Source organism: Schistocerca gregaria, chromosome X, assembly GCF_023897955.1.
Source record: "Schistocerca gregaria isolate iqSchGreg1 chromosome X, iqSchGreg1.2, whole genome shotgun sequence".
In the NCBI taxonomy this organism is placed as follows: domain Eukaryota; kingdom Metazoa; phylum Arthropoda; class Insecta; order Orthoptera; family Acrididae; genus Schistocerca; species Schistocerca gregaria.
The window spans coordinates 863014565-863038128 of NC_064931.1; the positions used below are offsets into that span (position 1 = coordinate 863014565).

General features: G+C 42.3%; 1 protein-coding gene across 1 annotated transcript in view; it reads left to right on the top strand.

Annotated features, from left to right (window-relative positions):
- The first annotated feature begins 810 nt into the window (after positions 1-810).
- LOC126298365 (selenide, water dikinase 1-like) overlaps positions 811-23564 on the top strand; it is a 164209-nt gene continuing 141455 nt past the window's right edge. Inside the window, exon 1 of the mRNA XM_049989665.1 lies at positions 811-1281. Coding sequence (XP_049845622.1) covers positions 1074-1281 — 208 coding nt within the window. The 5' untranslated portion in view covers positions 811-1073. The remainder of the gene's footprint in view (positions 1282-23564) is intronic.

Sequence of the window (23564 nt, forward strand, 5' to 3'; positions counted from 1 at the left end):
GTGCAGTGGCCATGCCTTTGATTTGTAAGAATATAATAATAATATGTTTAAAAGATGTTTAAAACTGTAAAAATACAATCAGTAAAAGCTTGGCAGAATTGATATATTACAATTGAGGCGCTTTGTTTGCCTTCGTGAAATCCTCCATCAGGATGGCTTAAATAGATTCACATGTGTTCGATATGTTTAAAACTGCAGTAGAGAATTCTAGATACTTCTAGCTTCTTACTGTTGCCAGGAATCGTACCGGCAGTTTTACCCGCGCATGTGGAGTAACTGCTCATACAAGTATTTTTTTGTATCATACGATGGGTTATAACCGTTAAAAGACAATTATATGTTACCAAATTCATCCACAAATAATAACGCTAATCATCGCGTACGGCCTGTTACTAACAAAGTAAATTTATTTGGTAAAACTGCCTTCAGTTAAGCCGCCACTGCCTAGGCCATTTTGCTCGCTCTTACTTTTTTTTTTTTTTTTGTAACACAAATTCCAAACACACATCGTAACAGATTTTTCCCAGTAATTTCTGATTACACGAAATACAGTTTGAGGTTACGACAGGCAACCCCTTTACTAGCTTGTCGCAGGTATTTCTTTTCTGGACTGGTGGCGGGCGAGCAGTTAGATTGAAACTTGCATTAGGTGAACACAAAGCATTTGCAGCGATTTATTACATGCGCAATCTTTTGTAGAGATATCAGCGCAGACAGGTTGGGTATGCACGAGCCTCAAAAACATATCGAATACCTTTATACGAGACCTTGCCTTGTGAGTTTAAAAATACTGACGCAATATCTTTTTTCATCTTTCTTCGACATTTTTACAAAAGCTAGACGTCGCTTCAACGCCTACGAATGGAATGTCTCGCCAAAGGTTCTATAACGACTTATATTCTATAGAATCTTTGTTCTTCAGGTTTTTGTGGAACTGCTTTGAAACGTAAGTGTGGAAGTGTTCGAAGGAGGCGATTCGAATTTTTTAAGCTAACCTCTTATTGAAATTTCGTGTGCTGAAGCGCAAAAATTAAGTTCTTGTAGTTCGAAGGTGTGATTTGGTAGTTTCTTTAATGATGGAAGCGGCTGGCGGAACAGATAAAACTCGTTTCAAACCGGAAGATCACGGACTACAGTTGGATTTTAAACTAACTGATTTTTCAGAACTGAAGGGATGAGGATGTAAAGTCCCGCAGGAAGTTTTGTTGAAGCTTCTTGCGGGAATAGGCATTGGCGGCAATGCCGCTGTGCTCTCACCAGTTGGAGGAGGCCCACTGATAGGTGAGTGATGCATCATTAATCTACTGTAAGTGACAATAATTTAGCCAATCAACAGATGCAGACACATAAGAAAAACCAGAAATATGCATCACGACCAGATCTCTGTTTATTAGAGATCTAGAAGCTGTTTATGTTCCTCATGTGTTATAGTTTCCGACAGAGTGCGTTCTTTTTCACTTCAAAATACTTTTGTTGCATCATCCAAAAATTGTTCATTACAGCCACGAATGTATTCAACATTGGTACGTAAATACTTTCACGTAAGTTAAATTGGTTACAGGTTTATTATACCTAGACGATTGTTCGTAACTGTCAGCGTATTACCCTTTCCCGTGCAGCGATGGTGAACTGAGACCAACCCGTTGTAAAAATTGTGGCCCTCAGTTCGTACGTGATATTTGACTTACAAAAACTTTTTGAGCCCTGCGATTGCCCACGAAATGTAGACCTTACAGTTGTTTCCATTTATGAAATTTGTACTTGCTATCAGATTCCACTCTATTTCAGGTGAAGGTGGTTGTAGTTTCATGGTTGTGGGGCCACTCTGCTGATCGTAGTTGTTAGCGAAATATCCACTACCAATGTGTGTTTGAGAATGTACGTCTGAAGGTAACAAAAACAGTTTTTTTGGGGGTAATTTTCAGATAGATAAATTTTGTGCTTCAGACAGCCTCATCACTCTCATATGAATCTGAGTTTGTCAAATATCGTCAGGGTGGTTTTTTTTTTTTTTTTTTTTTTTTTTTTTTTTTTTTTTTTTTCCCTTAGACATATCTTCGTTCGGTTTGTATGTAGTGAGAATTTTATTCGTGTTATTTCTACGACGGCATTTGCGTAGAAAACGGAACGTATTTACCTTGACATTGTCATCTTGTCATTCAATTTTCTATTGTATTGTGATACGAACATTAGCTAAGTTTTCTACAGAATTATTAGCCTTCATCAAACACTCTTCAAAGAAGAACTAATATTTCTAAATATTTGTGTGGCAGACGAGGGAATTTTGAAAATGGCGAGTTTACACACACTGTGTGTGATTGTCAGACAATGTATTGAGTGGCCGTAAAACATAAATTTGATATTTGAAACAGTGTCAGTTAAAAATTAAAAGGTAAACCCAACTCGGAGGACTATTACTAAGGGTGACAACAGAAATGAATGCAAATCCCATGGTAAGCATCAGAAGTGTTGCCATGAAATATGGACTGGAGGACTTATTTTCTCATCTCAAAGGACAAGGGAGTGGCACAGCTGGAAAGCAGTTATTCTGGGAGGTGTTGTGGAACTGTCCAACTCACTGAAATATTTGGGAAACTGAGGAGTTAAACTTACAAAAGAAGTGAAACACACAGAAAACATTTAATTGAACACATCACACTCTTTTCTTTCTTCTTCTTTTTTCCATTGACAGGCTGGTGGTAGACTGGTTCATAAACCTTACAGACCTTGATTTGGCATTGAATCCTGAAGTCCTTCCAGCTAGGAGAAGTATTACAAATGATCAATTCATAATGACAAAAACAAAATGACAAAATGGAGTGACTTGTTGTAAAAGATGACCCAACTTGTATTTACTGTTTTGAAAAAATCAATTTGTCTAAATCCATCTAGAACCAAAGAAAGAGCTGCTGGAATTTGAAATTAGGTTTTTAAAGCATATAGGGAGGGTAGATTTTGGTTGCCATTGTTTTTTGAACCAATCAAGACAATATCTATTAATGCATTTCATGGTAAACTAATTCCTGATGTGAAAAAAACTCTACATTAATGTTGAAAAGTATCACAGAGCCCATTAAAGTTTAGAAACAGTAAATCATAGTTATGAAATACTGTTTCTGTTTTAAATGTCCATATCTTTTAATTGCCATTGTTTAATAAATCCCTCACTGTAGTGGTTTGGATGTAAATATTTTGTTTTGCAATTAATCTAATTGGTACTCTCCCCGATGTTATTCAATCTGTATATTCAGCAAGCAGTAAAGGAAACAAAAGAAAAATTCGGAGTAGGTATTAAAATCCACGGAGAAGATACAAAAACTCTGAGGTTTGCCGATGACATCGTAATTCTGTCAGAGGCAGCAAAGGACTTGGAAGTGCAGTTGAACGGAATGGATCGTGTCTTGAAAGGAGGATATAAGATGAACATCAACAAAAGCAAAACGAGGATAATGGAATGTAGTCGAATTAAGTCGGGTGATGCTGAGGGAATTAGATTAGGAAATGAGACACTTAAAGTAGTAAAGGAGTTTTGCTATTTGGGGAGCAAAATAACTGATGATGGTCGAAGTAGAGAGGATATAAAATGTAGACTGGCAATGGCAAGGATTTCGTTTCTGAAGAAGAGAAATTTGTTAACATCGAGTATAGATTTAAGTGTCAGGAAGACATTTCTGAAAGTATTTGTATGGAGTGTAGCCATGTATGCAAGTGAAACATGGACGATAAATAGTTTGGACAAAAAGAGAATAGAAGCTTTCGAAATGTGGTGCTACAGAAGAATGCTGAAGATTAGATGGGTAGATCACATAACAAATGAGGAAGTATTGAATAGGATTGGGGAGAAGAGAAGTTTGTGGCACAACTTGACCAGAAGAAGGGATCGGTTGGTAGGACATGTTCTGAGGCATCAAGAGGTCACCAATTTGGTATTGGAGGGTAAAAATCGTAGAGGGAGACCAAGAGATGAATACACTAAGCAGATTCAGAAGGATGTTGCAGTAGGTACTGGGAGATGAAGAAGCTTGCACAGAATAGAGTAGCATGGAGAGCTGCATCAAATCAGTCTCAGGACTGAAGACCGCAACAACAATAGTCCATTAAATAATTCATGCAACATCTGTCTGAAAATTACTTAAACAGAATTTCTAGTTGGTTTGATGAATGGCAGCTAGATTTAAATGCAGACAAATGCAGGTAAGTAGTAAAAATAATTCAATAATTTTTTGATACAATATAATAATGTGCTGCGTGACCCAGACACATTAAGTATCCAGGCGTAAGATTGCAATCAGGTATGATATGGAACAAGCCTGTAAGGATTGTAGTGGGCAAGGTGAACGGTTGACTTCAGTTTGTTTGGAGAATTTTAGGAAAATGTGTTTCATATGTAAAGTAGACTAGTGTGGCCTATCCTTTAGTACTGTTTGAGTGTTTGGGATCCCCATAAGCTTGAATTAAAGCAGTGGTTCCTGACCTTTTAGAGACCATTACCCTGGAGTGCAATCCAAAAGTAGCTAGCCCGGACACCCTCCTCCCCCCCTTCTCAGTCTACTCCCCCCACTGTTATCAACAATTGTGTCTAATTAAACTTGACAAAAGATAAATTATATGTATAAATTTTTGTGGGTGTTTTTATTTAACCACTAATGAATCATACATTTGGTACTGCTTATTTCTAAAAACATTTTTTCCTATAAAATAAATAAATTTACAGTGTATTGCCAGTACTTTTTACAACTCCTCAGAAAAGAAAGCTAACTACCCCATTGAGGGTAGACACGTGTTTGTAGATGTAGTCATGTTGTGGTTTGTTGTGCTATCTGGTGGTATGTTCAGGGTTTTCGTTTGTGTGGTGTAATGGGCTCAGTTTGCTTTTGCTCATTATCCAGAATTGTTAGTGTCGGCTGTGTTTGTAGTGGAGGTAGTTTCAGTGAGTTAACGATTTTATGTGAAGGTTAATTTAGTGTTGCTCGCTGTATGTCGTGTGGTAAATTTAGTAAAATTAATTGGTCGTTGTTTTTGTTCAGGAATGGATATGACGGATAAAATTAAGTGGGCAGGTCAAGGGAAGTGTTCGATCCCAATGTGTGGCTGTGTATGTTGATATTGGTATTGGGAGATATTTTTTTTGCCATATAGGTCAAGGGAAGTGTTTGATCCTAATTTATGGGATTGGGAGCTGCTGTTGAGCTATATAGGTCAAGGGAAGTGTCCGATTCCAGATGATGTTTTGTTTAGTGATATTTGGGGAGTTTTCTGATGTTGGTTTTTTTCGTCATTTTGTGTGGTTTTGTATGGGGGTTGGTGTCTAAATTTGTTTAAAATTAGTTTGCCCCCACCCAAAAACACCCCATTTCCTGCGCTTGTCCTGTTAGTGTCATTAGGCTTTTTGTGGAAAATGTGTGTGTTTGTTTTTAGATATATTTTCGACGTGTACGTCCCAACTTTATCTGCGCCATATTGGAATCGTGGTTTGTTAGTTTTCGCCATATTTGTGACGTCCTGGGTCAAAGCAGATGGGCGGGCTTGGACACATCCGTATTTCCAAAGATTTGTGTGTCCCATACCTACCCACTTACCCAACAGGGGATAGGCAGCCTGCAGTTTAAAGTGGAATTTGAACCACATGTCGTTTCTGGTGGCTACTCATATTGTTGATTGCTAGGTTAAGACACATACTGAAAAATCTATGATGTGACTGGAATTCAGTCCTGTAGGCTCTCGGTTTCCGGCACATGCTTAACCTCTAGAACACCAGGCCCAACGATCGATAAAGTTAAAATGTGTGCACCTTAGTTTTTCCCAGCGTAAGTAATTTTATTTATACAGTTTAGACTCCACAGCAGTGTAGTAGCCATTATGCAGTTTCTGTTGTGTGTACGTGTCAGTTTGCATGTTTTTGAGAAGTGATCAATGAAGAAATTCATTGTCCATTGCTGGAACTATCTAGAACCCAGAGAGGGCAGTTTCATGACACTTAAGCTTATGTACGTGTCTAAATTTCACTGTCATTGATGCATTGTATACAAAGTACACGTGTAGTAGGTGGACTAAGAGAGGACAATGATGATTATGCATTCGTTTCATTGGCTGTAACCTCCAACACATTGTGTTATGTGTCACGCTAGGATATGAAAATATATGTAATTATTTGTAACTTATCTAATCTGTATTGCAGTCTTACAAATAGTGTAATAGTAATGTTCTTTTAAAAATTAGTTAGTTCCATGACTGAAACACATATGAGCCCTTATGTTTTTATCCCACAGAAAATTACATATCACCCTCAGGGGTAATTTCCCTATGTTGGGAACCAGTGGATTAAGGGTAGACACAGAAGCAATATATAGGTGGGCTGCTGGGTTTAGGTGTGGTAAACATGCAAGTATTACGGAGATACTTTAGGAACTCAAATGGAAATCCCTAAAGAGATGATGATGTTCTTTTCAAGGAACAATATTGAGAAAAATTTAGGTAAAGAGAATTTGACTCTGGCTGCCGAACGATTCTACTGTAACCAGTGCACATTTTGCTTAGGGACCACAAGGTAATGGAAATTAAGGCTCATAGGGAGACACGTGGACAGTCATTTTCACTTGCTTTATTTGCAAGTGGAACAGGAAAGGAAGTAATTCCACCATGCACCACATGGTGGCTTGTGGGGTATGTATGTATAATGGGCATTCAAATGAAATCCCCTCACTAGTGTAAAGTAACGGTAACTATTGTATTAACTCAAAGATGTAGTTATACACAGTACACGTACTAAAAAATAGTCGCCAAAACTGTTGATACATTTATCCCATTGTGACCCTAGCCAGTCGATTCCATCCTTGAAGCAGCTGGTAGTCTGGTGCCGTATCCAGGCCTGGACCCAGTCACAAACTTCATCCACAGTGAATCGATGTCCGCAGATAGCTTGTTTTAGAGGTCCAAACACATGAGTCATACGGTGAAAGATCGGGACTGTACGGTAGATGTTCCAGCAGTTTCCCACCAAAACTGCTGCAATGTCGTCTTCACCACATTGGCTGTACGTGGGCGGGCATTATCATGCAGGAAGATAACGCTATTGGACAACATGCCTCGAAGCTTAGATTTGCTGGCTCATCTAAGGTTCTGTAAAATGGTTTGACAAGGCTAGGCCTTGATGGTTGTCCTCAGTTTCAGAAACTTCACAAGCAGTGGGCCCTTGTGGTCACTCTCCTGCAGGCCCGGTGTTTACAATAGGCCCAAAGTATTCCTGCCTGTTGTAAGAGGTGACTGAAGGAATCTCACACCTTTTGGCCTTTATGTGATGGTCCCCTGTAGGGTTCGAACTCAAATTTTCAAAATTTTCCCAAAGAGCGAGCCAATTGAGAAAGGTTGCCTTACATGGTGCATCATATCCATCGTGCATAGAGATCTTGAGCCCAATTTCTCGTCATGGCATTGCAGTCTCACTCATACTCCATCTCTTGAGCGAGGACACCTTTCTGGGTGCGTTTTCCTCCATCCACTATGTTGTGTCGTTTTCTGCGTTGATGATGACCATGGAATTCTTTGTGCCTCATATCCAGCACGGTAGCCAGTCCATTGTGGTGGGTCCGCCACGTACAGTATTGGTTGTTGCACCCCTTACTAAACATGGATTGCACTGCTGATGCCTGTGCCATTAACTCCCCACGTATGCCAAGGAGTAGATGCCCGTCATCGAGGGCATCGGGACGCCCGGCAATGGCCATCCTGCCAGGTGGCCTTTGTTGCGGCTGGGTGGTGCCCATGGGGAGGGCCCCAGGTCAGATTGGCATCAGGGTGGATGGTGCATGATGAAGCATACATCATCACTTACTGGTGATAAAATGTCAGCAGTCTCTAAGTGTTCAAAGTATCAGTACAGTGCAAGGAAGTATGATCCTAAATCGTTCCCCTCCCTGCCCACACCGTGGGAGGTACGCCAGGCTAAGGATATCAGCGAACCCTATTCACCCTGGTACCTCATTGTTTTTTTGTAGAGCATTTAGAGGGCAAGTTTTGGGAGGTGGAGGGCTTGTCCAAAATGCGGTCAGGATCAGTCTTGATAAAAACAGCATCCTCTTCCCAGTCACAGGCATTACTCGCTTGTGACAAGCTGGGGATGTTACCATTACACATCATAAGAGCTTAAATATGGTCCAGGGTATTATATTCAACAGGGACCTGGTTTTGCATTCAGACGACGAGCTGCACACGAATTTATAGCGGCGGGGTGTTCATTTCCAACTAACAGCGACACAGAGTTCATCTTGTCTGTCGGGGTCTGAGGGATAATTATGTTGCCACTGGTGCCTTCATCTTGGTCTTTGAGGGTGATAAATTACCAGAGAAGGTCAAAGTGATGGTCTACTGCTGTGGTGTCAAACCATATATTCCCCCTCCGCTGTGGTGCTTTAAGTGCTGGAAGTTTGGTAATAAGTCTTCCTGCTGTACTTCCTGCATGACATGTTGAGATTGTAGACGTCCATCCCATCCCAATACTCAATGTGCCCTGCCTCCAGTCCGGGTTTACTGCGGAGAGCATCATTCCCCTTGCTCACCAGGCTACAGGATTTTACAGCGAGAAAGGAAAATAATGGAATGAAAGACCCTGGACTGACTGACCTACACTGAGGCCAATAGGAAATTTGAGTGCCTACATCCTGTGGCTATGACCATCTTACGCCACTTCTACGAGAAGAGTTTTAGCCCCATCAGTTCTGTGAGTTCCAGTCGCCTCTGAGCAAGAAGTCTACACCTGCCCCCTTGATGGTGGGGGGCACCTCCCTCCCTGTTGCTCCACACCACTTACCTCGGGAGCACTGTCCCTCCAACTATCAGGGGCACCAGTCCCCACTTCTCATCCAGAGAAGCATAAGTCGTCTTGGGCTCTTCTCGCTAGGAAGGGGTCCCTTTGGTCACCCGCTTCCCAGGTTTCTGCTCATGGGAAAGATGATGCCTGCCAGTGTCCGAAGTGCCCAAAAGCTCTGGTCGTAGGGCTTCACAATAATTCTCTGTCCCGGAGACTGAATTAGTGAAGCCCTCCCAGCCAGAGAAAATCAAGGGTCAGTGAGAGAAATCCACAAAGAAGACCCCTGAGACCAAGGAAATTGCAGTGGCGCCCACACCACCATTGCCTACAAGCTCTGCGTCTGAGGATGAGTTGAAAATTCTGGCGTCCGCTAAGACCTAGATCTCGCCGGACACTTAAACACAATGGATATATGCCAATGATCCTCTGGTGGATATATATATTTTACGGCAACTGTTAAGCTTTACACCTGCTTTCTGCACTGCCCTCCAGGAAACCTGGTTCCTGGTTAGGCAGACCCCTACTCTTCGTGGTTACAGCGTATATTTCAAGAACCGTATTATGTTAGAGTATAATGACTCTGTAAGAATCAGCATGGGTCGAAAAAGACAGTCGTGTGAAACCCAGCTCGCGCTATTCGTCCACGAGACTGAGGGCCATAGACACGGGGTCACAGGTAGATGCCGTGTTTGTTGACTTCCGCAAGGCGTTCGATACAGTTCCCCACAGCCGTTTAATGAACAAACTAAGAGCATATGGACTGTCAGACCAATTGTGTGATTGGATTGAAGAGTTCCTAGATAACATTACGCAGCATGTCATTCTCAATGGAGAGAAGTCTTCCGAAGTAAGAGTGATTTCAGGTGTGCCGCAGGGGAGTGTCATAGGACCGTTGCTATTCACAATATACATAAATGACCTTGTGGATGACATCGGAAGTTCAATGAGGCTTTTTGCAGATGATGCTGTGGCGTATCGAGAGGTTGTAACAATGGAACATTGTACTGAAATGCAGGAGGATCTGCAGCGAATTGACGCATGGGTGCGGGGAATGGCAATTCAATCTCAATGTAGGCAAGTGTAAAGTGCTGTGAATACAAAGAAAGATAGATCCCTTATCATTTAGCTACAAAATAGCAGGTCAGCAACTGGAAACAGTTAATTCCATAAATTATCTGGGAGTTGGCATTAGGAGTGATTTAAAATGGAATGATCATATAAAGTTGATCGTCAGTAAAGCAGATGCCAGACTGAGATTCATTGGAAGAATCCTAAGGAAATGCAATCCGAAAACAAAGAAAGTAGGTTACAGTACGCTTGTTTGCCCACTGCTTGAATACTGCTCAGCAGTGTGGGATCCGTACCAGATAGGGTTGATAGAAGAGATAGAGAAGATCCAACGGAGAGCAGTGCGCTTCGTTACAGGATCATTTAGTAATTGCGAAAAGCATTACAGAGATGATAGATAAAATCCAGTGGAAGACTCTGCAGGAGAGACTCTCAGTAGCTCGGTACGGGCTTTTGTTGAAGTTTCGAGAACATACCTTCACTAAGGAGTCGAGCAGTTTATTGCTCCCTCGTATGTATATCTCGTGAAGAGACCATGAGGATTAAATCGGAGAGAACAGAGCCCACACAGAAGCATACCGACAGTCCTTCTTTCCACGAACAATACGAGACTGGAATAGAAGGGAGAACCGATAGAGGTACTCAGGGTACCCTCCGCCACACAGATTCAGGTGGCTTGCGGAGTATGGATGTAGATGTAGAACCGCAGTGAATACAATGATGATGTCACATGGAGTTTGCTATTTATGTCCTGATACTGGTATATAGTGAACATGTTCCCCTTCAAACTCCTATTGAAGCTGTGGCTGTCAGGGTACGGACAACACAGTAAATAACTTTCAGCAACGTATATATCCCTCCAGATGGTGTGGTACCGCTTAACATATTGGCTGCACTGATTGGTCAACTCCCTAAACCTTTCCTACTTCTGGGAGATTTTAATGCCCGTAGCCCCTTGTGGGGTAGCACCATGCTTACTGGCCCTGGCAGCGATGTCGAAATACTGTCCCAAATTGACCTCTGCCTCTTAAATACTGGGGCCGCCACACTTTTCAGTGTGGCTCATGGTAGTTATTTGGCCATTGATTTATCAATCTGCAGCCCAGAACATCTCTCATCTAACCTCTGGAGAGCACAGGACGATCTGTGTGGATGACCACTTCCTCATCTTTGTGTCACTGCCCCAGTGTTAGGCCCACGGACACTTGTCCCGATGGCCTTGAAACAAGGCAGACTGGGAAACTTTCACCTCTACTGTCACTGTTGAATGTCTCCCACATGGGAACATCAATGTGATGGTTGACAGCTGACTACAACAATTGTTTCTGTGGCAGAAAACACGATCCCTCGCTCTTTAGGGTGCCCCCAGCGAAAGGAAGGCCCTATATGGTCGCCGGAAGTCGCTGAAGCAAGTAAGGAACGTCGGTGAGCTCTACAGCGGCACCAAGTCTGGACATAGATAAAATGAATATTTGGGTACCAGATCCCAACAGGTGTCCATGGCATTAACATCAGTGTCGTGTTATCTACCGGCACAAACGCGATTGACAAGCACTTTCCTGAACACTGTGCCCGCGCCTCTGCATCAGAGAATTACCCCAGACTTTCGCACTCTCAAACAGCGGATGGAAGAGGAAGTCCCCTCGTTCACTACATACCACAGTTAACCCTATAACGCCCCATTTACAGAGTGGGAGTTCCTCTGTGCACGTGCACAATTCCCTGACAGCTCGTGGACCATATCAGGTCCACAGTCAAATGATTAAGCATCTCTTGTCTGACTACAAGCAACATCTTCTCATAATCTTCAACCAGATCTGGTGTGATGGTGTCTTTCCATCATACTGGCAGAAGAGCACCATCATACTAGTGCTCAAACCCGCAAAAACCTGCTTGATGTGGATAGCTATCAGCCCATCAACTTCACCAATGTTCTTCGCAAGCTGCTGGAACGGTGGGGTTGGGGCCTGGAGTTGCGTGGCCTGCCGGCTCCATGTCAGGATGGCTTCCGCCAGGGTCGCTCTACCACTGATCATCTTGTATCCCTCGATTCTGCCATCTGAACAGCTTTTTCCAGAAGTTAACACCTGGTTGCCATTTTTTATTTACGAAAAGTGTATGACACCATCGTATCCTTGGCACATTATACGAGGGGTGGTATCAGACTCCCACTCCTGATTTTTTTTTAAATCCAGAATTTCCTTTCGTTTCGTATTTTCCATGTCCAAGTTGGTGCCTCCCATAGTTCTCCCCCCCCCCCCCCCTCCCCCATATCCAGGAGAATGGGGTCCCGCAGGGCTTTGTGTGTCTATTCTTAGTGGCCATTAACTGTCTAACACCAGCTATAGGGCCACCCATCTCACCCTCTCTGTATGCAGACGACTTCTGCATTTTGTACTGCTCCACCAGTGCTGGTGTTGCTGAGCGGCGCCTACAGGGAGCCATCCACGAGGCTCAGTCATGGGCTCTAGCCCACGACTTTCTTTTTGTCCGCAGTCATATGCTACGCTCTTCTGTCAGCATTGTACGGTTCATCCAGAACCATAACCTTACCTTACTGATGATCCCCTCACTGTAGTGGAGACGTATAGATTTTTAGGACTGGTTTTCGATGCCCAAGTGACTTGGCTTCTCACTTTCATCACCTTAATTGGAAGTGCTAGGAGCACCTCAGTGCCCTCTGCTGCCAGAGCGGCACCGGCTGGGGTGTAGATAGCTTTACGCTGCTGCAGCTCTACAGAACAATTGTTCACTCCCACCTTCACTGTGGGACTTGGGTTTATGGTTCAGCGGTGTCCTCAGAGTTGCATTTACTTGACCCAGTGCAACACTGTGGTGTTACACTAGCGATGGGAGCTTTTAGGACGAGTCTGGTGACAAGCGTCCTTGTGGAGGACAGAGTCCCTCCATTGCGTGCATAACTGCTTACCAGTTACGTTGCGCACATTCGTACTTCTCCTGCGAATCCGAATTGCCATCTCCTTTCCCCACCTACGGTGGTTCATCTCCCACATCGGCGGCCGAGGTCAGGGCTTCCAATTGCAGTTTGCATCCGAACCCGTGTATCTGAACTGGAGTCCTTGCATTTACCACCTGTACTCGGGGTTCAATCATGTACACCTCCATGGTGTACACTTAGGCCGTGGCTTCGCCTGGACCTTTTACATGGCCCAAAGGACTCGGTTCACCCCACGATTGTCCGTTGTCATTTCATCTCGATTCTTGACATCTGCTGATGCCATGAAGTGGTTTACACTGATGACTTGATGGGTCATGGTCATGTTGGCTTTGCGTATATCCATGGAGGACATATTGAACAGCATTCCTTGCCCAATGGCTGCAGTGTTTTCACTGCATTGCTGGTGGCTATATCTCGTGCTCTTGAGCACATCCGTTCATTCCATGGGGAGTCGCTCCTTACGTGTACTCTCTCCTAGAGCAGCCTATAAGCTATCGACCAGTGCTACTCTAGTCATCCTCTGGTAGCGACCATCCAGGAGTCCCTCTGTGCCCTGGAACGATATGGTCTTTCAGTGGTGTTAGTGTGGACCCGAGGACATTTCGGAATCACAGACAGTGAACTTGCTGACAGGGTGACCAAACAGGTTACACGGAAACTGCTTATGGAGATCGGCATTCCAATAAGTGACCTGCATTTGTTTTTACATCCCCAGGTTTTTGGGCTTTGGGAGACGGAATGACATAGTTTCAATACGCACAACAAACAGTGTGCCATTAAGGAGACTAAGAATGTGTGGCAGTCCTCTGTGTGGGCCTCTCGCAGGGACTGTGTGGCAATCTGCTGGCTCTGCATTGGCCATGTTTGGATGACCCACGAGCATCTCCTGCGTTGTGAAGCCCTGCTTTAGTGTTTATTCGGCACTCGGTTGACAGTGGCCCATATTCTGGTGCACTGTCCCACTTTGACTGTCCTGCGATGAAATTTTCAGGTACCGGACTCATTGCCGCTAATTTTATCTGACAACGCCTCATCGGTTGATTTAGTTTTATATTTTATTCATGAGGGTGGGTTTTAATGTTTGATCTAAATTTTAGCGCATATGCTTAGTCCCTCTGTATCCTCCACCCTAGTGCTTCTAGGAGGTGGTTTTAATGTATGGTCTGCCAGCCATGGTAATCTGTTTTTTGTTTTAATCTCTTCTATCTGTTTCTGTGGGTTTCTTCCCCCTTTTTTTCCATTTAAGTTTTTGTTACCCTTCCGTCGTTCTTGTTTTTTATTTAAAGAGTGTTGTTGGCAAGCTCTACAGCTAAACAAGTGGCACCCTTTCCTAGAGCACCTAATGGCCTTTAAGTGGCTCCATGCCTGCATTCGCCTGCTTATAAAACAATGGAAACAGGAGTATTGGGAGAGGTAGGTGTCGACCATTGGGTGCCATACGTCGCAATGCCAAGTCTGGACAAATATCAGACATCTTTTTGGATATCAGATCTCAACAGGTGATCTTACCAGAACTGATGTGCACAGTCTTTGATTTCTTTGTAGGTGACTAAGTCGCATGTTTTCACTACTTGCTCTGACGCTTGCTTTCCAGTTCAAAATGGTGACACCATATTTCGTTACCTGTGACAATACGTGACAGAAAACCGTATTCCTCCTCACGATACCATTGCAGATGACTCAGACAGCACCATTAGAGTATTGTGCTGTTTGACAGTCAGTTGGTGGGGCGCCCGCTGGGCACAGATTTTTCGAAAGTTCAATTGTTGATGAACTATGGTGTGGGTGGTGCCCATTCTAATACCCAGTAACTGATAGATCTTGTCCACTGTGATTCTGCATTGTCATAGACTAAAGCATTCATTTCCGCAACCATTTCCGGTGTGATGATACAATGAGCCTGTCGCGGACGATCGTCGTCTTCCAGTGACTCGCACCCCTCAAGTAGTCATTTGAGCTATTCCACAACACTTGAGCGGCTCACACTGTACTCACCGTACACAGCCTTCATCTGTCGATACATTTCATGGCCTCCAACTCCCTCCACTGTAAAAAATCGAATCACTCTTTTTGTCGTTCCTGCTTACTCACCTGCATGTTCAGTAGCGGATAACAACTTGTGTGATCACCTTCTCTTCGGCGTGAAATCACAGTGGCACTATCCAACTTCAAACGATGCGCACACGTCAGTCTCTCTACCAATAGATGGTACCACCATACCCGCAGTTACATGGTGCCACCTTCGTGTAAGGCAAAGCTAGACGCACTGCCAAAGTTTCATTTGAATTAACCTTATAGATGTTGTTGTTGTTGTTGTTGTTGTTGTTGTTGTTGTTGTTGTTGTTGTTGTTGTTGTTGTTGTCTTCAGTCGTGAGACTGGTTTGATGCCGCTCTCCATGCTACTCTATCCTGTGCAAGCTTCATCTCCCAGTACCTACTGCAACCTACATCCTTCTGAATCTGTTTAGTGTATTCATCTCTTGGTCTCCCTCTCTGATTTTTACCCTCCACGCTGCCCCCCAATACTAAATTGGTGATCCCTTGATGCCTCAGAACATGTCCTACCAACAGACCCCTTCTTTTAGTCAAGTTGTGCCACAAACTTCTCTTCTCCCCAATCCGATTCAATACTTCCTTATTTGTTATGTGATCTACCCATCTAATCTTCAGCATTCTTCTGTAGCACCACATTTCAAAAGCTTCTATTCTCTTCCTGTCCAAACTAGTTGTCGTCCATGTTTCACTTCCATACATGGTTACACTCCAAACAAATACTTTCAGTAACGACTTCCTGACTCTTAAATCTATACTCGATGTTAACAAATTTCTCTTCTTCAGAAACGCTTTCGTTGCCATTGCCAGTCTACATTTTATATCCTCTCTGCTTCGACCATCATCAGTTATTTGCTCCCCAAATAGCAAAACTCCTTTACTGCTTTAAGTGTCTCATTTCCTAATCTAATACCCTCAGCATCACCCGACTTAATTCGACTACATTCCATTATCCTCGTTTTGCTTTTGTTGATGTTCATCTTATATCCTCCTTTCAAGACACGATCCATTCCGTTCAACTGCTCTTCCAAGTTCTTTGCTGTCTCTGACAGAATTAAAATGTCATTGGCAAACCTCAAAGTTTTTATTTCTTCTCCACGGGTTTTAATACATACTCCGAATTTTTCTTTTGTTTCCTTCACTGCTTGCTCAATATACAGATTGAATAACATCGGGGATAGACTACAGCCCTGTCTCACTCCCTTCCCTACCACTGCTTCCCTTTCATGTCCCTCGACTCTTATGACTGCCATCTGGTTTCTGTACAAATTGTAAATAGCCTTTCGCTCCCTGTATGTTACACCTATTGATGTAGATATACCCTATAAATGCCTGAGATTTACACTAGCCATGGGGTAATTTCCAGACTCATTTTTAGTTTTTGGTCTATTTTATCTTATGTGAGAAGTGTGTAATATTCTCCAGATAGTGATTGGTCATGTGAGTGTGTTAGTGGTGCTCGTATAACATAACGTGCATTGTGCCAGCTTGCGAGGCAGGAAGGTGAGCCGTGCTCAGAGTGAATCTATCTGTTGTATTCGTCACCATGTCTGGTGCACAGGTCGGCCTGTATGTGATTTTTATGCAGCTTTCTGTGCGCTCAGTTGGGCAAATGCTGGGCTGTTCCCCACTTTTTGCCTCATACACATTGATGTACAGGGATAGGCAAGATAATGTGAACACCTGTACTTGTTTGGTAATGGTTTATTAACACTTTGCCGTCTGCACGTCCCATATAAATTTATTCTTGCGGTGCCGGCAGCACTAATTCGGATTACTTGGCTTGTCGCTGGCTGCTTTTCACCTTTTCATTGATGACAAGTTACAGACACACATACTTTAGTGGGCTTTAAATTTTCTGGAAATCCTCTATTTTGCTGTATCGTTCCACAAGCTCGAATTTTCTCTTCAAGTAACTTCTGTGCAAGTTGTACACTGTTATAATAATAATTATCCATATAATAGTGGTTATGCCACTTTCCATAAGAAGGTGTCAATAATTCCATCACTGTTTTTGCTAAAGGCCATCCAGTGCCAAAATATATCTTGAATGAGGAAATGTATCCCATACTTGAATCACACAACCAAAGGAGTATGCCATATTTCATAATTTTCAACAGATTGTAAACATTAAAATGTCCACGCCACATCAGTTGAGATGTTTTGACTTAAATTAAACGTTTCTTTAAACTTTTTGGAAAAATAACCAATTATGAATTGCACTTTGAAAAGGCGGTCAGCATTACCCGGTTTACTGTTGTTGTTGGGAAAATGTAAAAATGATAATATTTGTCTTAATTGGTTGCAGGACATCGTTATGCAAAATATTGGTGTGTCTGTCAACGGATTCGTTGACCAATAATCATCAATCCTTGCTTTTTTTTTTTACTGTTCCCATGAGGATAGCAAGCCCAAACCATTTTCTAAATTCTGGTCCTGTAATGTCGACAGATTTGACATATTTTGTATCCAGTTTTCTTCTGTTGCAATTTTGACTATAGTACTTGGTGGTTTTGGTACTAATATATTTGAATAGATCACTCCCAATATATAATTCTATGATATCCTTGATGCTCTGTATATATATTTGGTAAATATGTTTGGACCGGGAGATCCTTCAGCACTGTTTACTGTCTTCTTCATATGATTCATCTGAATCAGTTGCTATCTATAGTGTTTGCCGAATTCCTCTTGGATGTATTTCAGTATCTTACCAAGATTCTGCTTTGCGTTTTTCAACGTTTTCCCCAATTGGCAAAGTCATCCAGAACGTAAGACAAGATGTCCACACATTCATCGTAAATAATCATATCGCTCTTTCGTCTGCCGTGGTGAAAGGGCACAAATACTTATGGAAACAAGAAACTTGTTGACATGTGTAATTTATTGTTACCTAAACAAAACATCAACAGAATGCAAAAGACACTGAAGCACTGTCGCCGGCCACTGCGCGATACTATGCTCACACCACCACTGTGGTCCTATGATGCATATGTTGAAAAGGCACTTTGGGGTCATGAGTGGACTCGAGCATAACAGCAGCAATAAACACACGTCATAGCATTTATTATGGTGACTTGGAGTTCGTGTGGTTGACATACTGATAAGCAACTGCACAATTGCAAGATTCAGATTGAATCCCACTTTTGACAATTATTTTTTTGTTTTGTTGGGATCATTTTCTAGTCAATGGAAAATGTGAAATAATTTGTGGTTCTTCATATGATTTTTTTTGGCCTTAAAAAGGACACAGCATGTGATTTTTTTTTAACCAGTTAATGTACTATTCCAAAGCCTTCCCCTTCAGTGAGCATCTGTATCCTGTGAGGAAGCAAGTCTGCGAGGTGAATAATAAACCACTCATTTTCTACCACCACATCTCAGGCAGTTCGGGTAATTTTCCAAAAGTCATCACAGGTTCTATAGCACAGGTCAGGCCAGTTTTCTTGCATGGTCCATGTCATCTGTGCCCATACATTTTAAATGGGACTGGTGCAAGAGGAGGCCAGTTAAGAAATATCATTCTGATCTGAATGCCTCTACTGCACCATATTGACATGTATCAGACTAATCCTGCTGGGAACAAATCCATCCCTCAGGATACAGTTGCCATACACTAACCTAGATTGTTTGTATACTGGGTGGTATCGAGTCGGCCATCTGCCTTGGGATTCTTCATAAGTCCATCAGAACACAACAAACCCACCCTAAACTGCCACAGACTTGGTGTCAGTGGCGACAGCAAGGTGACTCACAGATATATTTGGGTTCAGCACCATGCCATGTATATACTTGTACTGGACCATCATTCTATGTGGAAAATACTGACAGGTCAGAAAATATTACAAGCCATCAGTCACAATATATACTTTTCTAAGCAAACATTAGAGTTGATCATAATATAGCTTCTCATTGAAGGTCACATTAGCTTTGTAGTCCAGCCTCCTGGCGGCTGTCTCGGACCATGTCACTTGATCCGGGAAATGCAGTAGTATGTTTAAACTGCTTCACATTTATAAAAAGACTTTGGCAATGTGCATTTACATATTAGCATGGGCTGGTGGTGTTACCTGCCAGCATCCGGTTCTCATATTCCTTCTGGGCCCAAGCCTCCAGTGCCACCTCTCTTCTTCCACAAAAGCAAAGACATGGACACAAGTAGTCAGTTGCGATGAATAGTGTGACTGAACTCAAAAGTGATGTGGGTTATGTATCTGATCATGAATTATGTGTACAGCCATTAGATATTACAACTGAATTGTGTGATGACAGATGTAACTCATTGCAACTCAGTGCAACAGAATGTGGCCACTACACATGAAGGTAACATCTAACTTGATAAATTACTACAGAATGACCTTCTCCAGATACGATAATCCTACAAGGATGTGCATGTTCATTGTCTCTAACACTTGATGGGACTTCAGGCACTTGGATTCTTTCATTCTTTTAACTGTGCTGAAATCTCTTCTGCCCTAAAGAAAAGCTGTGTACTATATTGCTTTTTACGTATGGTCAAACTAGGTATACAACTGAACAGTGAGGAATAATGTTGTGTGTGCAAGTGTGAAATATAAGTACTGATAAAAAAATACCATTAGTTGCAGAATAAGTTTGTCAGTTATACAGGTATGGCTTACTGATTGTAACACCTTCAAGGTGAGTAAAATAATCACGTGCCAGATTGTTACGCAGTAAAGAATATTGCCATGAGCTTTGGTGCATGCAGTGTGGTGTAGTGGTTAGTATCACTGGCTGGCATGCTGTGCGTCACCAATTCAAACTGGACTATCGGCAGTTATTCAGTATTTGTCATATCTGGAAGGTTTTTGAAATGTCTTACACTTGTATATTCTTGAATATAAAATGTGTGTATAAATACCAGAATCCTGGAATATTCTATGCTTCTGTAAATAGATACTCTCTGTCCAGGAGGTCAGTTCTGTTCGGGCTATTTGTTGATTCTTGTCATAAACTTGCTTTCAGTGCTAAGTTTTATTTCATTGGTGACCATTATTTTGGATTTGGACTGAATGTCTACGACATGACAATGTTTGGTGGAGACACTAGGTACATCAAAACGTGCATCACTGACTCCAATAAGGCAACAGAAAAGTGTTCACCTACACAGATGGGCACCTGATTATAAGCAGTACACTGTTCTCATGATCCATATAGTCAGGAGACCAATCAATTCCAAGCCAGCAGTTAGTAAGCTGTACTCAAGCATCTGTATGTGTTTTCCAGAGATGCTGGTCATGACCAGACAAAATGACTGCAAGGGTTTGGCGGAGTTGTGAGATACAATATGTGGGATGACATGAAGTGTTTGGAAAATGTGCACTTCTACTTTGGCAGCACACCCAAGCAATATTAGAGAACAAAAAAAATGCTGAATAGCTGGAATAAATTCCAAGCCGAATTGAAGAAATCATTTTCTGACACTCAGTTAAGGTCACTTAGTGGAAGAACATTCTAAGAAAAGGGTCTAGCATAATGGAAAATGGCAAAACTGCATACAAAATGTTTTGACTCTGCCACATTGTGAATTTAAAAAAAAGGAAGACAACAAAAATTTGCACCTATTAAAAGGAGACATGCAGGTCATGTGTCAAGATCTTTTGATAAAGGATGTTGCAATGGTAGAGGAAATCAGGTGATGCCAGTACATCAAGGAATGCAACAGGAAAGAATTGGACAAAAGAAATATGAAAGCCCCGAATGTGGTCCCTGTGGCAGTTGTGGAAGACGACCACAGCCTCTCCTCTCTCATATGCCAGGTATTGAGAGAAATGGTACAGCATTTTATGGCAACCAACACTATCAGACCAAGTAAGCAGGAGATAGGAACCACAAATGTCAACCTGATATGTGATTAGGTAATAGAGAAAGTCGAAGAAGAGGTGTCTTGATCTTTAGCACCAAAATCCTCCTACCAGCCGAATGTGCCAGAAAGAATTGACTTGGCCAACTTGGACTTACGCTGCAGCCAAAAAATGACTACCCAGCATCTGAACAACCCAAGTACACCCAACGCCTGTGCCAGTTATAATTCCCCACAGAAGAACAGACATTTGGAGGACAGATATTACACACTGGTGTGTTTCCACTGTGGATGCTGTGGGGCCTGGACGCATTTTATGTCACTGTAGAGAAAGAAGGCAAGTTTTTGACAGCTAGCATGCTTCTAGATGTCAGCCAGCACAACTGGTATATTCATGCCAGTTAACTGCAGACAATTATAGTTAGGCTATGAGTGATGCCTATTGCCATACCTTGCATAAGACCACTCCCCAACACACTGTAGGCATTCCTTGTTGGCATAGAGGTAGCAGCTGCTCACGTAGTGGCCAACTTCAGGAAACAAAATGAAGTGAGGTGACCATCTACAAAGGTGAGGCTACCACAGATGCAAATCCTACATGAATGACAGTTGCTAAATGTCAGGGAATCTCATTGACATCATCATCAATGGGCAGTTTGAATTCTAATTGACTTGGGTGTTTTTTTTTTTTTTGCTGTTAAGCGGGGTGCTTGTCATTGTTAGCTAAAGAAGACTGTTCCACAATATGAAAGTGAATGTGCTGAAAGTCACAAATATTTTCCAGTTTAGTAGAATATAATCATAATGTCATTCTCAGATGGGACTCCTTGCTGGCATCGCAAGCATTCATAGACTGAAAGCTCAGAGCTCCAGATTCATGAAGCTATTCCAACAAGAATGTATGATGATTGCCCTATGCATTTGTTTGCTGTTGAGGATGAAGATATCTTGTCATCATAGAGATTACTTCCACTCATCAGTCTAGATGCTAAGTTAAATTGTGAAGTTTTTGTCGACTGCAAAAAGCTACTCAGGCTCACTAAAGAAATCTACATGGCTGCGATGCTTATAAGCATTGTGAGTGGTCAAGGATGACTTTGGATCATTAATTGTAATGAACAAACAACTCACTCCTAAAGGTATGTGTGTAGGGCCAGCTTAATGTCATCGATGAGGAATTGTGCTCCACTACCACTTCACACAATGCAGAAGAGGAGGCTACTGTTGAACTACAAATAGGATCCAGCTTGACCGAGGAACAGTGTTGGTGACTGATAGCTATTCGTCAGTTTTTGGATGCTGTCAAATCTGGAGTGGAGACACAGATAAAATTGCCGTGCTAAGACACCGTATCAACACTGATGATCCACCAGTTAGCTAGCACTCATGTAGTGTGTTGCTGGCTCAATGATGTATAATGTGGAAGAGGAGAAGATCTGTGAGATAGTGTTGAACCTTCAGAGTGTCCCTGGTCTTTGTGAAGGAGGAGGAAGAGGACAACCACATGGTGTTTCTGTGTCAACTACCAACGGCTGATCAGTCACGAAGAAAAATTACTCTACGTTACTGCACGTTGATGACACTATAGATTGCTTGAGAGGAGCAAAGTGTTTCTTGAACATGGATATGCACGCAAGCTACTGGCAAATGAAGGTTGAGGATATTGTCCAGGAAAATACTGCTTTCATAACTCCTTTAAAGTTAATGCCGTTCAGACTGCTGGATGCCCATTCCACCTTCAAAAGTTTGGTAGGCAACCTACTTCGACATCTTAAGTGGTTGGTGTGTTCCTGCTATCGTAATGATATTGTCAGGTTTTGAAGACATTTGAAGAATATTTTAAGCAGCCTGACAACCATGTTGAAGTGTGTTCAGGCTCAAGACTTCTGTCTGAATCCAAAAAAGTGCCTCTTTGCCACTCAGGAAATGAAAACCTTTGGGCATCTAATGAATGTTGAAGAAGTTAGTCTTGAGCTAGAGAAAATAAGAGCAGTCACAGATTTTCCGACTCCTGGGCACATTTATGATGGGAGACATTTTCTCCGAATGTTCTCATCCTCCCACAATTCATAAAGGACTTCCGTACCAAGGCATGTCTCTTGCAAGAACTATTGCAGGGAGAAGCCAAATTTTCCTTGCCTTTAAGGAGACTTATCTTTATTCCTAGCATTGTATAACAAAAATGCCAAGGCAGAACTTCACACTTACGCTAGTGATTATGGGATAGCTGTAGTTCTACTGCAAATTCAGGAAGGTACTGAAAGATAGCTGCTTATGCTCCCAGTGTACTCTGTCTGAGATGAACTACACTGAGTAAGAGTGAGTGCCTTGCCATTATTTTTGTCCTTGACAAGTTCTGGCCTTACTTATTTGGCAAATTATTCAGCATTATGATAGACTATTCTCTATGCTGGCTGACTAGCCTGAAGGATCTGTTGGGCTGATTGGAGAGATGGACATTGAAGTTTCAGGAGTAAGTCATAAGTCATATACAAATACAGATAGCACACTGGACTCTCATTTGGGAGGACAACAATTCAAATGCGCACCCGGTCATCCTGATTCAATTTTTCTGTGATTTCCCCTAATCATTTCAGGCAAATGCAGAGATGGTCCCTTTGAAAGGGCACGACAGACTTCCTTCACAGTCCTCCCTTAACCCGGTGGTACCAAAGACCTCACTGTTTGGTCCCTTCCCCCAAATCAACCACCAACCCACTGTATATAACAAATACAGAAGGGGACATACAAGGACACTGGTTGCAATTCAAGGGATCCTTTGGTGGAACATAGCAATGTAGATGAAATATGTCATGGCTTCATTGACAGTACTGAACAGAGGATTCAGAACTGCT